General features: G+C 30.5%; 1 protein-coding gene across 2 annotated transcripts in view; it reads right to left on the reverse strand.

The window, feature by feature from the left end:
- LOC111612471 (vesicle-associated membrane protein 7-like) overlaps positions 1-14406 on the reverse strand; it is a 40673-nt gene that overhangs the window by 4814 nt on the left and 21453 nt on the right. For both annotated transcript variants that reach the window (XM_023353685.1, XM_023353686.1), the window contains exons 4-6: positions 9354-9403; positions 1949-2036; positions 1167-1257 (exon numbers count right to left, since the gene is read on the reverse strand). In XM_023353685.1, the coding sequence (XP_023209453.1) occupies positions 1167-1257; positions 1949-2036; positions 9354-9403 (229 nt within the window). The remainder of the gene's footprint in view (positions 1-1166; positions 1258-1948; positions 2037-9353; positions 9404-14406) is intronic.

Consider the following 14406-nt stretch of genomic DNA (forward strand, 5'->3'; position numbering starts at 1 on the left):
ATGCATACATCATAATACGCACTCACGATACTTTTGATTCTTCACTTTTCCGTTGTAGTTTTTCCATTTTATAATTACGTGACTCATAGCCTGGTGATAACGGAGAAAAGAGACAGATACATCGGTATATGTCACAGTTATGATTTCACAGATTCCAGACAGCTTGATAGCCTGAATGGTCCCAGGCTTTCGCCCGTGCACACTAAATGACTTTCATTACAAGCATTTAGCTTTCCGAAGTCTATGACAACAATTGTTTGGCATTGACGGCCACGAATTTCGCGCCAATAAGTTGCCTCGACTTGTTCGATTATGTTATCAACTCAATTTCACATTTATTTTCACATTTTCACTTCACGTCTTTCTCTGTTCTTTTTCCGTTATTTACACATGTAGGTCATTTCATTGTTATTCACATTTGATATCATTTATCACTTACTGCCATGACACTCTGGTCTGTCCGCTACAACTGTCAATAATTAATGCAATTGGCAAAGCGCAGTGACAGCAGGCCAATGGAGAGAAGGGTCCTTGCCATAATGCAGTTTGCGCGCCAATTTTCGTATGTGCATTAATCAAGCCAAATAGTTTGGCAGAATAGACGAATATTCTGCCACGCTCCTGGCCGAATATACTATTCGTTGCAACACCAGTATCTAGCCTAGAGATTGGTAATCTTTTATGATTGTTGTGTTAAAACAATGTAATGGTTCAGCATGTCAGTTTTATTTTGCAAAAATCTTCATAAACACCAAAAAATAAAGTTTAACTATATAAACAAATGTTTTCAACAATTTTAAATCGTCATGTTCAGGTCAAAGAATAAATATGGAAAATAGAACTTAAACCTTTTTTAAAAACAAGCATGTGAATTTCACTAGGTAGAATACATACATAATAACTGACATGATCAAGCTGGGCAACAGTTTGTAAATAAGATCAAAAAAGGTTTCATATAGAATCTCCATGCATAAGAGAAGGTTTTAAATGATGGCCAGTTCGTTAAAGGAAGCTTTATAAATTCCATCCTTTTTAGATGTTTACTTGCTCCAACACAAATATCATATGAGGAAAAGTAACCATTCCAATTATAATTTAGATAAATAAAACTATTATGTTTAATAAAATAGCATATGTAATTTTTTCACAAATGAAAAATTACTCACCAATATTTTTAACCATTATATCTTTAAGTTCATCTAGTTCTCCTTGTACTCGAGCAACTGTATCATAATCTTTATTATCAGAGAAATGTTTCTGTTGAAACAAATAAATAATTTATTGACTAATATTAATTCTCTATAGATACTGAAATAAGTAAGCTATTGTTTTTTATACTTAAATCAATGGTTCTCAAACAATGTGCCACAAAATTTCAAAAATAATTTTAAAATGTTAAAAGTTTATCTACTTTTCATTATTTGTTTGTGTGCAGTACATATTTATATACTGTATATAATTAATATATATAAATGTAACATATAATTATATATTACATATAAAAGTATTTTTAATATAAATGCAGATCTTCAATTTCACTTTTTGTTTATATTTATAACAGCATCATCAAGCTAGCTATATTGCATGATAATGATGCTGTAAATAGCATCATTATTGTGCAATATTAGCTTGTTAGTGCATGCCACTAAGGTTGAGAATCACTGATTTACATAATACAATAAAAATTATATATAATCTGTATACAGTTTTTTTAATTTTAATTTTAGTTTATAAAATTATAATGCCAAAAGAAAGAACATTTCTCTACAGAAACATTCATTCTTTTAACATTTTATGAAGAATGAAAAGTTATTTTTCATAATATATATGCTAAATTAAGAATTAAAATATATTAAAGTAGAACAGAATTTAAGTGAACTGAGTAACTTTTCAATTCACATAAAATTCTTCTAACAAAGTGAAATTTAAAATGTTTAAACAAACTTACCATTTGAGTTGCTAAAACACGAGAAAAATCTCCATTCATTGCATAAGGAAGAGCTGTCTGAGCTCTTGCACCATAAGTACTTTGGAATCTGAAAACAATAATTTTATAAATATTCATTAAAAATTTATACCAGAAGAAATATTAAATTAGAAACTTTCTTATTTTTATAAATATTATTTATAAAAAAAAAATTAATTTTCACAAAAATAGTGAAACTATTATAGAAAACTTCCTGAAACCTACAAAACTTGTGTGTGATTAAATAAACATCTCTATTGTAAAAGTATTTTAAATACTAAAACTTTTTCTTTTGCCATGAAAAATTTCAATAAATATAATTTCACACTTTAGGAAAAGCCACATAAAACTGATGATTTATAAAAAATAAAGGAGTTATATATCTATCTAAAAACTTCATCAAAAGTCTGGTCTCTTCATTCTCATAATTTTATTTATATTGGAGGTAATAGTGAATTTGGCTGGCTGCTCTATTAAGTAGCAGGATTAGATTAATGATGTCATCACTCCAAAAGAGAGTAGACCTCAAAAATACATCCATTAAAGAGCCTTTGAAAATTAAATGATATAATATTTAAATACAGTGGTGCCTCGTATAACGTACTTAATCCATTCCCAATGCACGTCCGGGAACGGATTAAGTATGTTATAGTCCATTAAGTGAAAAGTGCATTATACGAAATGCATTTTCCCATAGAAATACATGTTAAAACATATAATTCATCCCGCAGCATAAAATAACCGTACTGTACCATTAAAAAAATGAAAATGGAGCAGTCACCAATTATGCCGGGTAGTCAGATGCTGTGAGGAGGAGGTGGAGGAACACTTTATTTACACACTCATACAGATACAGACTTTTTACACATTGCAGCGGGGTCTCTTTTTATCGTTTTTTAATTGGAGTCAGATTCAGGAGAGGTTACTGGAGCTTGCAGGGTCAACTCCTCTTGTTTCATCCTTTTGTTTTGGCGGCTTGCTTCTTGAAAAACATGTCCAAGGTGGTCTGTTTCTCTCTCTGTTTTTCAACACCTGTCGGAAATGACAGGCAAGGTGTCTTTGTAGAGATTATTGATCCCGTTGGCCTCAGCTCTGTTTGGATAATGAGTGTTGGTAAACTCCTGAACCTCTCCCCATTTGACAAGGAAGTTTTTGTCAACTTTCACTCCTTCTGATGATTTCTTGCTTTGTTTCAATTGAAATCACCTTTCTGTTTTTTTAGAAGCCATGATTTGCACAACACTTGAATAAATGTAAATACTCTGCACTGAGGTGATGTACATAATAAACAAGGGAGCAAGCCGAACCCCAATGGGAGCTCTGTACTTCAGATATACTAATAATATATTCTAATAATACTAATGTATTATAAAAATAGCGGAGTGTCATTGGCAACGGCAAAAGAGTGGAAACATCATTCGCACTTGTTCACAGAAAGTCCGTTGTTCGCCTCACGTAACTGCCGAAAGGAAAGTCCGTTGTTCATAGCCAGTCCATTGCTCGAGTCATGTAACAGCCAAACAGAAAGTTCGTTATTCGAGACGTATGTTATATGAGGCACCACTGTACTGTACATAAAATACGTAAATGCAAGTTACCATACATTTGTGATTAAAAACTAAAAAATAAAAATACATGAGAACATTCCATTATAATATCTAAATTATTTATTTATTTTTTCTTTCTTCACTTTTAATCACATCTGTACCTCACATTTACTTATTTTATGTGTTTGAATGTTATTGGGCTGCAATTTGAAAAAATTGTAGACTTATAAATTCCCACTGTCATCCATTTGTCTGTCTTTCCTTAATCTTGACAATGGCGTTAGATAAAAGAAATCAAGACAGATATGGAAACTTTATGGACAGGGGGACCTGATTAACTATGTGAGATCCATGAGTTTTGGGAGTTGTTTTAACCTATTTTACTAAAAAAATTCTATGTAAACATCTACCGATAGAAAAACTATCAAATAGTTTCGGATTGGATGACAACCCAATTGTCAGCAATCAGATGGGAAAGTTGACACATAGGTATCAGAAAATGCACTATCATCGTCAACATGGGCGATCATGTGACCTCTTTCCCATCACAAGTGAATAAAAGCTCGAGGTCCTGGAAGTTCAGGGTGATCGAACTGGAAGTTATACTTGGTAACTGTGCGCAATCCGTCTCCCAGACCTCCATACAACGGACCCGATCCAACAAGAGGACAAGACACCGGTTGAAGACAAATCACGGCTTTGAACTTCCATACAGTTTGCCTTATCGACAAGGACTACGATTCCTACGAAATTATTGATGCATACTATTAGTTTCCTCATAGAGGTATTTTTGTTAACCATCTGTGAACTCTTTCTCTCAATGGAAATAGGCATAGTAGCCGTTTAGCCCCATTGTAAAGTCTACCTTGTAATCGTTATTTTAACCGCATTTAATGTTTAACATATATATCCTCCTGTAAATTTAGCCTTAGTTATTCAATAAATGCTTTGTTTAATTGTTAAACCTGTCTCCTGTCTATCCAAGGACACCTGCCGACTTGCTCACCCCCTCGCCACTCACTAAAAGCCATCTGATGACACAGAGGTCAGGCTTTACTAGCCCGTGCAGAGTAAGTGGTCATTAGGGATCGACCCAGTGGCCCCCTGCTTATCTCAACTATATTTGAACTTGTGATGCAAACTGGAAGTCACGTTATAATGGAAAGTTTTGAATTGAAATAATTGACTGAATGATTAGATGACCAATGATTTCATTGCTAACAAAAAAGTATGATGTACAGGGGAAGACACTACAGTACTAATTTGAGGGGAGAGCATATATTTTAATTAAATAAATTAAAAATATTATTGAAAGTTGCAGCCTGGCATTGTGACGATATCACAATAAATAATTGCTCATTTTGTTTAATTTTCAAATAGTTTACAATGATGATCCATCTTGGAATATTCTAACCAGATCTCTATTTGTATATCAAAATTGTTAGTCTAAATTTTTCACATTAAATATTACTGGAAATTAATTAAGGTTTCTTAATGGATGTATTTTTGAGATTTGAAGTCTTTCTAATCTCCCATAGATGTTTTGAACTCTAGTAATTTCAGTAGGTAAGTGATTCAAACAACTGCTCTACTATGACCAGTCAAACAGGAAGGAGCAAGCAGAACACACTATGTCTACTCTAGAGCAGCCAGCCAAATTTGCACAAGCAATAGCAACCTGCTATTGCTTGTGCAAAATTAATAATCTAGCACAATAAAAATTTACATTATGATAGAGATCCAAAGAAATCTACATATTAGTTACCTACATGGTAAATAATCCTAGCATTAAGAGATTGCCAAACTGTATTGTAATAACAATCTAATGTATTGGTATTTATAATGTTTAGATAATGGAATATTACATTGTCAAAATATATTAAACATGAAATGTATTAAGTAACAGCTGCAATCTGTAATTATATACCATCCAGTATAATTTTTTGCAATAATCTATGAATTATTTGTGTTTAAAAGGCAATTTGAAAGCAGGATATGTGTTAGACAATAAGACAAGTTATACCACGGCAATATTAATTAAATTGCAATTACAAACTCATCAAATAGCATTTCCTTGGTCTAAAATCAATAAGAACATCTTTACAAACATGAAAATTCTTTGTGTATCACATATTCATAATTTTCCTAAAACCATCAAACACATAACTTACCTTGCCTTTGGTTATTTCCTATTCACTTTTTGTATATTAAATCCATTCTATATTTCATATTGTTAGCCACTCCTAATTGAATTTGTATCTAAGTTGATAAATTTCTGTATTTACTTGCTTATCTATATAATTATTGCATTTCAAATTCCTGATGATTAAAACACATTTTGTGATAATTGTCATTCTAATAAGCTATAAACTCACTGTTCTTTTCACTAATATAAATTTAATTTTTATCACTTAAAATAATAATATGCATCTATAATGATAGCCCTAGATTGAATTTGCAATGTTCTATTTTGTTTACACACAACAGAATTACTTTCAGCTATTTTACTGATGATGTCATTAAAATTTTGATTTATTTGCTTCAATTTTTAAATGATAGTGTAGAAATTCATTTTGTATTAAAGTGACATTCATATATGATTTAAATTATTATTTAATAACCTTCCAATTATAAAATAAATTTTATGTAATATTAGAAAATATTACACTGTAATCAGAAAATGAAACAGATTTTCTGTATCCTGATCGCTCTTTAATGGCTTAACCATTAAATTCATCAGGTCTTTACTAAATAAGGAAGTAAATTTTTTGAATGAGTTGGTTGTCAAAAAGATAAAAAATTTTTACGCAGTTTTGTTTTGTTTATCAAATAATATTATTTTGATATTTTTTTTTATTAATTTAAAAAAATTAAATAAAAAGTCATTTTAGTGTCTTAATTTTAAGCTTAGTTCATATAGAGAATCAGCAAGTCATAACAACCCCAGATCTGTTGCTAATGTCAAAAAAATTTCATTATCTGTACCTATATAAAATTCTTAGCAGTGATATCAAATGAATACCAAGCCATACTTTTAATAGTTTTGTGAGATTCGTGAGTTAGATTAATTGATTTACAATAATGAGAATAAATATTTTATTTCTTTAAATGATTTTACCGGAAAGGATATGACTTTCATCATATTCAGAGAAAAAAAGGAAATCAACTTCCTTTCCCACACAGCTTATTGCTATTTCATATAGCCATATGTCAGTTTACCATCTCTGCACTCATTACATATCCCATGTATTCCTCAGATGCTACTGAGCAGAGGTCCCAATAAAAAGGGAATTTTCCCGCCACTCAAGGCAGTTCGTCGAAGATAGAACATGCTATATGACTTATGGCAGTTCACGGAAAGTTCCTACCTGCCATAGAAGGCAGACCTCTGTAAGAAGATTGCAACATGTAAATCAGGGCAGCCTCCCATAATATTGAAGGTGCCATACAGAAGATAGAAATAATTTATACTGTGCACATAGAAGATTGATTCTCCCGTTCCACTTCTCCATCTCCCGTTCTCCTCATAGAAGACTACAAATACTACATAAGCCAAGATAGTATATATATTGTTTATTGTAAGCACTCTCTCTCTCTCAGGTATAGCATTCACGCAAGGCATAGAAATATAGGTATAGTTAGATATAAGCTCATTGAATTCCATTGTACTGCATTGTACTTCCAATGTTGTCTTATGTCATTTTAGAGATATGTATATAGTATATTTTGTTTATTCATTAAATCATATTTGTTATATTGTTTATTCGACTTCTGCCATTTATTGAGCTCTATTTGTCATGCATGCAATGCTCCACTAGTAGAAATAGCCCTCCTAGTAATCATCTTTTATATACATGAGTTAAACCATGACTAAAATAGTTCAACTGGTGTCAGTCCTGACAGGGTCTTGATTTTTCTGAATCTTGATCTGCATAAGCTCAAAGAAGCCATCCTTAGACAATGTGAATGGACCTCAACGATCCAATAAGGAAAACACGTTACTAACGGAAGGAACGTCTTGTGTACTCACACTTCAACCTTAGTAAATAAAATCAACTGAATGACATTGATCCATCAATCAAGCTGTATTTAGTATGTTGGATTTAAATCATTTTTAATTATTTAATAATCATATTATAATAATAAAATTTAAAATAGGCAATTTAGAAAGTTAACCAAGTAAAAATAAAATTTTTGATATTTTCATTTTTAAATTTTAAAGTGTGTTTTTGTGGAATGTAATAAATTGTTTATAAAGTGTAATAAATTAATTATTACATTTAAAAGTTTTTGTTGTCTCACAAAGACAATTTTATTATTGTATTAATTTTATGCTAAACTTATTAAAGACAAACTATATATCTACTTAATGAATTATAACCATCAACATAAATGAGATTGTGCATACAACAGAATTAGTAAGTTTCATCTTATATAACAGATAACAGTTAATGTAAATTTTTTCATGGATATTAAGAGACTGAAGAATACAAAAATAAAATGAATATATGAATATATATTAGCAATCATACTAATATTTGTATCTTAAATATACAAAACTAGTTTATAGTTGTTTTCCTCTTTCAATCCCTTACGCACACTGTCAGAAATCAAAGTTGCATGAAAGTTATGAATATATACATTTCAAGTATTGGCATATACTAGTATGTCTGAAAAGTTCTCAGATAAAGTTCTAAAAAATCAACAAATTCATATATCAACTTTTATTCATGAGGCTTCTATATAGTCTCCTTCCTCTTGATATAGACATCAGAATGGCAGTACATAATTGGAAGCTTTTATACTACTGTTTTTTGAATCATCTACATTCACCGATACATTGCATTAACCCTCCTTTTAGGCACAATTTTATCTTCAGAAATATAAAAATGTCTGCTGGGACACTGGGTCCCTATTAGTGGCTTCAACAAAATTATGACAATTGACATGCATTTCTTTCTGTTCAGAGATTAAAAACAATGTAGAAGGAAGAGGATGTAAATCTTTTTGTACTTCAAGTCTTTGTGACTAATAATAGAAATGGTATTCTTAACAATATTTAAACGCTCAACTATTATACAAAGTATTAGATAAGGGGTCCTTTGTGAGGACATAGTACAAAGTCTGCATGGCTTCATTCATTCAAACTGTTAACTGTTACTACTTTTTTGCTGCCTTCTATTGAGTGTTGGCCATCCTTAAAATGCTTATACCAGTCAAGTGATGGTGCATTTTCCCTGCATGCCACTTTCATCATTTCATAGGTTTTCTGTCATGCTTTTGCCAAGCTTATAACAAAATTTGATAAACACTTGTTCTGTTGCAAAACTGGAACTACATGCAAAAACATGCAGAAAAAAATACATTCTTTTTTGTCAACTATTAATCTGGTACAGACAAAACATACATATGTTGCACACAAGACTTCATACAAATTATTTCAACATCAGCTAATAGATGGTGCAAATTGTCTCTCCAAGAAAAGAATCAGTCTGGAAAGTTTTTAGACATACAGTGTATGTTTAGATTTTTATTTTAAGTTATTTTAAGCAATGGAGTTTGCAGAATTTATTATAATTATTAAGACACCAAAAATGAATAAAACAATAATATACTGTCCATTTCAAAATGAAACCGAAGGTACTAAGTGCATAACTGATCATCTTTTATATTACCAACTTCAATTAAAATAAAAGTTCTTTTTGTTTAGGACATTGATTTGTAGGATCAAATAAAATTTAAAAATGAATAATAAACTATATTTAAATATGTATTTTAATTCTAGAAATTTCATAAAATGCCTAGCCTAATTTGTTATACATAAAATTTCTTAGACAAACCTTTTCTTAATTTCATTCAAAAATAAAAATGCTCTTCCTCTTTCAAATTCCTAATGAAAAAAATTAGTATTAAAAGTTGATTTAAAAATTTTATTTTCATAAAAAATGAAATAATAAACATCTAACTTGTACATAAGCAAAATAGATACAGCAGAATCTGCTTATTGTAAACATTATTATTATTATCTGTCATTTATTGTTATCAGAATCAGTACATTCAAAAACACATTGAAAAAGTACATTGAAAAACACTTATAAAAAGTAATTCGAACACAAATCAATTATTATATTTATTCAGACACTTGGCAAATCTAATCATTAAATTTTATTCAGTTGATACGTGTTCATTGTATTTTTACACATTTCGGGCATTCCTTGCCCTCTTCAGCCAACTAAAATAAAAGTTCACAAGTTACAACAATTTTATAAACAAACAAATAAGGTCATGTTTTCCAAAACATACCTTTTTGATTACAGATTACTGAAAGTTAAAATTTTTTTTTATATTTAACTTTATATTATCTAAAGATTTTACATTAATTATCTTGCATACAACTATTTTGATAACAATACTACAAATTACGTACCTAGTTGTTCATTTTGAATTGTTATAAAATTTAAACAATTTTAAAATTTTCCCTTATAAATTTATCACGTTTAAAGCGATTTAACAACAATACCAAAATTTACATACTCATCTTTCATCTAAATCAGTTTTTCTCAACGGGGTCAATATCACCCCCATGTAGGCATTTTTTCCATGTTGAGAGGGCGATTTGTAATAATTTATATTTTGGGAGCGAAAAACAATTTTCTGGGCGATAGAGTAAAACATTATATTAAGAATAATTAGATATTTTATTCATTATATCGTATAATAATTAAACAAATAACATTATATTAGTCACTAGTCTATTCAATGCAGTACGAATTTGGCGTTAGCCTTGGCCCTCGGCATTGGAATTTTGAAGCGAAGGGGCGATACTACGTAATGGTTTTATTGAAGGGGGCAACGATTCATTACAGGTTGAGAAACACTGATCTAAATCGAAGACAAACATATTCCGCTGATGAACAACTAGGTACGTAATTTGTGGTATTGTTATCAAAATAGTTGTATGCAAGATAATTGATGTAAAATCTTTAGATAATATAAAGTTAAATATATATAAAAAAAATTTTTTTAACATTTTTTAGGTAAGAAGTCATGTGTGTAAAATGTTTTAAAGGTACAAACCTTACAAAAATTTGTAATTTGATGGATAACAAGTTAAATGTGCAAAGAAATTTTATGATTTTAACTTTCAGTAATCTGTAATCAAAAAGGTATGTTTTGGAAAACATGACCTTATTTGTTTGTTTATAAAATTGTTGTAACTTGTGAACTTTTATTTTAGTTGGCTGAAGAGGGCAAGGAATGCCCGAAATGTGTAAAAATACAATGAACACGTATCAACTGAATAAAATTTAATGATTAGATTTGCCAAGTGTCTGAATAAATACAATAATTGATTTGGGTTCGAATTACTAAAAATTACTGGCACAGTTTCAAAAATACTAGAACACTTATAAAAATTTATTGTAATTAGAGCTTTGATTACAGTTACAATTATCTTCAGATAAATAATTAAAAGGAATCTTAAAAATTATTTAAAAGGTATCTTTTAGTGCCTCAAGAATATTGTTAGCAATGATAGCACTAACAATAACTGATGAGGACTGCATATTTCAGTCTTAGTGTTTTGAGCATTAAATGTTAATTACTTTAAGTGTTATCTGCTCTCAGTACAGTGCTGGAATTTCTTACTTTACTCATACACTATTAATGATGATACTGCAAAAAAATAAAGCAAACACACTAGATGTTAATTAATAAATACAGTCACCCCCTGTAACACTGTTGATTATTCCGTTTTATATGAATTCCATGTTGTATGCTCACGTATTTGTAAAATCTAAGTGACTTGTACAACATGGAATTCATATAAAATGGGATCATCAACAGTGTTATGGGGGTTGACTAATAATTCAACTATTCTAATTATTAAATCTTCAATTTACATATTTCTTGATATATCATTTTTAATGTTAGAATCAATAAAAACAGTTTCCATAATTGTAGTCTTATTTACTTATCCCCATAATATTTTTGGTTGGTTATCATAACCAGCTTAGGTGAGTCCCAAAGTGATTACAATAATCAGATTTTACTATGAATGTAATACATAATATGATTATAGTTATAAAAATAATATAAATATATAAAACTAAAAATAGGATCCTTAAAGTTTTCTACAAATTACTTAAATAAATAAAATTTTAACACTAGTACCAGCAATCAGTCATTTTCATCAGTTTTAGTTTTCTATTTTCTGTGATTTTTATACACTGTTTTACAAATGTGATACATTTTTACTTTATACAAGGGCTATTTTTTAAATAAGGTCCGTTTGTGAATGAGAGTGAGAATGACACGCGATTGCGGCAGTGCATAGGTGTGTCTGCTCCGAGCATGGTTTGTGCATGTTTAGACACCATTTGCAGCCGTATCATCTGTCTGTGTGCTGAACTGTAAAAGTTTATAATGTTTAAGAAAATTGAGTCACCTGCTGACTGAGATACGATTTGTTATTCAATTCTTGAGTACAAGAAACTTGGCAGCAGTGGAAATTCACCATCAGATTTGTGAAGTTTACCGTGATAACGCTATGAATGACAGTAAAATTCAAAAGTGGGTGAGAATGTTCAAGGATGGGCAGGTTAATGTGCATGATGAGCCATGCCCTGGCCGACCTTCTCTGATTTCTGAAGATTTGGTTTGTGATGTGGATAACAAAATTTGAGAGGACAATTCACAATTTCAATGTTACCAATTGAATTTCCACATGTTTCAAGATCAGTTTTGTATACTATTGTTTCGGAGAAACTGAATTATCAAAAATTGTGTTCTCGGTGGGTTCCAAGACTGCTTTCTGGCGATCACGAAACAAGAAGATCGAGCAGTGCTTTATCGTTTTTGACTCCATACAATCAGGAAGGAGATGAATTGTTGGACCACATCGTTACAGGAGATGAGACTTGGGTGTCTCACATGACTCCCGAGTCCAAGCAACAGTCAATGGAAGGGGAACATACATTTTCACCAACCAAAGTGAAAGCCAAACAGTCCATTTCAGACAGAAAATTATGGCAACTGTCTTTTGGGACAGGAAAGAGATTTTGTTAGTGGATTTTATGTCGAGAGGCACAACATTCAATTCTGATGCATATTGTGTGACCTTGAGAAAATTCCGGCGTGCCATACAAAACAAGTAGCATGGTCTACTGTCTTCCTGTGTGATGTTTCTCCATGATAATGCAAGCATTATCATGGAGCAACATCATACAGGAAGTCACATGTCACATGTTTCTGCACAAACATAAGGTCTAATCAGTTCTTTTGGATGGGAACAACTGGATCATCCACCTTACAGTCCAGACCTTGCACCCAGTGATTTTCATTTGTTTCGATACTTAAAGGAGTTTTTTGATGGTCAACAGTTCAACAATGATGAAGTGAAAACTGCAGTCATGGATTTGGCATTTTCACAGGTGGCAGATTTCTTTGAAGTCGGAATTCAAAAAATGTTTGAACAAAAATGGAAATTATGCAGAAAAGTAGATAAAAGTATGTAGAATATGGGAAAAAAGATATTTTAATGATATTTACAGTACTTTTCTTCTTATTAAAAAATGGATCTTATTTAAAAAATAGCCTTCGTACTTTTATTTTAAAATTAAAAGTACAGTAGAGAGTCGTTTATCCGAAAGTCGGTTAACCGAAAGAATTCTAGTTGGCAAATTTAATTTTTCACTAGTGCTGTGGCGCTGCAATCTTTGGCTATGTCTTGGGCTACTCAAATATTTTACGTTTTTGATACTAAATTAACTTCTGAAGTATAATTTTTTGTTGTTTTTATATTTTTCAATATATTTATTTTGTTTGTACAAAATAAAGAAATAATTTTTAACGATACAATAGCCACGATTATTATTTTAAAAAGTTTACGTTAGGCTTAACATTGACGAAAATTCAACGCAAAGCGGCATGCAATGGAGAAAAGTTTCAGGACGGGATAGGTTAATATACAGTATTTTTTTGTACATAATCGGTTATTCGAACAACCCCAGTCCCCAATTGATTCGGATAAACGACACTCTACTGTATACACTTTTTTCTGTTTTTATTTTTTTACACAGTGAAACATATATATAAATATCAAACTGATCTATCTGACCAGCATTGACAAATGTTTTGGATAATAGTGAAAACCAAAGTTCTCTTTGTAGATAAAAAAAAAACAATTCTTTTTGAGATAGAGCGATTATAAAAAAATTAAATTCTGAGAAAAATTCAAGACATTCTGAAGTATATTTCCCATATATAGCAACATCCTGAAACCCAATACTAGTGTTGCCACCAGACCGATTTACACCTAGACAAGCCAGTTTTTAAATTCATGGTACAGATTAATTATTAATTTGGCCAGTTTTCATATAAATTGTGAAATTATAATAAAACAAAATAAATTTATAAAAATATTTGCAAGTATTTTATTTTAACAGTTAAAGACTAACTTCACATTCCCACCCAAACTTATTTGCATCTTATCCCAGGCTGAGAGTGACAAATGTACTTTTAAAATTCTAACTTACAAATATCTCTGGCAAATATTAGGTTTGTTCCAACACAAGTCCCTAACTGGTTTAAAACTGGCATGTGCATTGTTCATTTCCTAGCTGTAAAATTGCATTGTGCATGCATTGTATGGTTTCAAATTCAAACCAGTGAGGTACTTGTGTTGGAACAAACCTATTGTAAAGCAAATATGACAGTTACAATTTATAATTTCTATTTTAATTATTTAATATGACAACTCAAGAAATTGAAAATCCAAAAAAGAGGAAGCGAACTAGTAAATTTAATAAAGATTGGCTGACACAAAATGAATTCTACTCACAATAAAAAAACCTATTTTTTTTATTTCTAAGATTTTTTATTTATAACATCCAA

The sequence above is a fragment of the Centruroides sculpturatus genome, unplaced genomic scaffold (assembly GCF_000671375.1).
Source record: "Centruroides sculpturatus isolate CEXI.00-Female unplaced genomic scaffold, Cexi_2.0 scaffold1500, whole genome shotgun sequence".
Lineage (NCBI taxonomy): Eukaryota > Metazoa > Arthropoda > Arachnida > Scorpiones > Buthidae > Centruroides > Centruroides sculpturatus.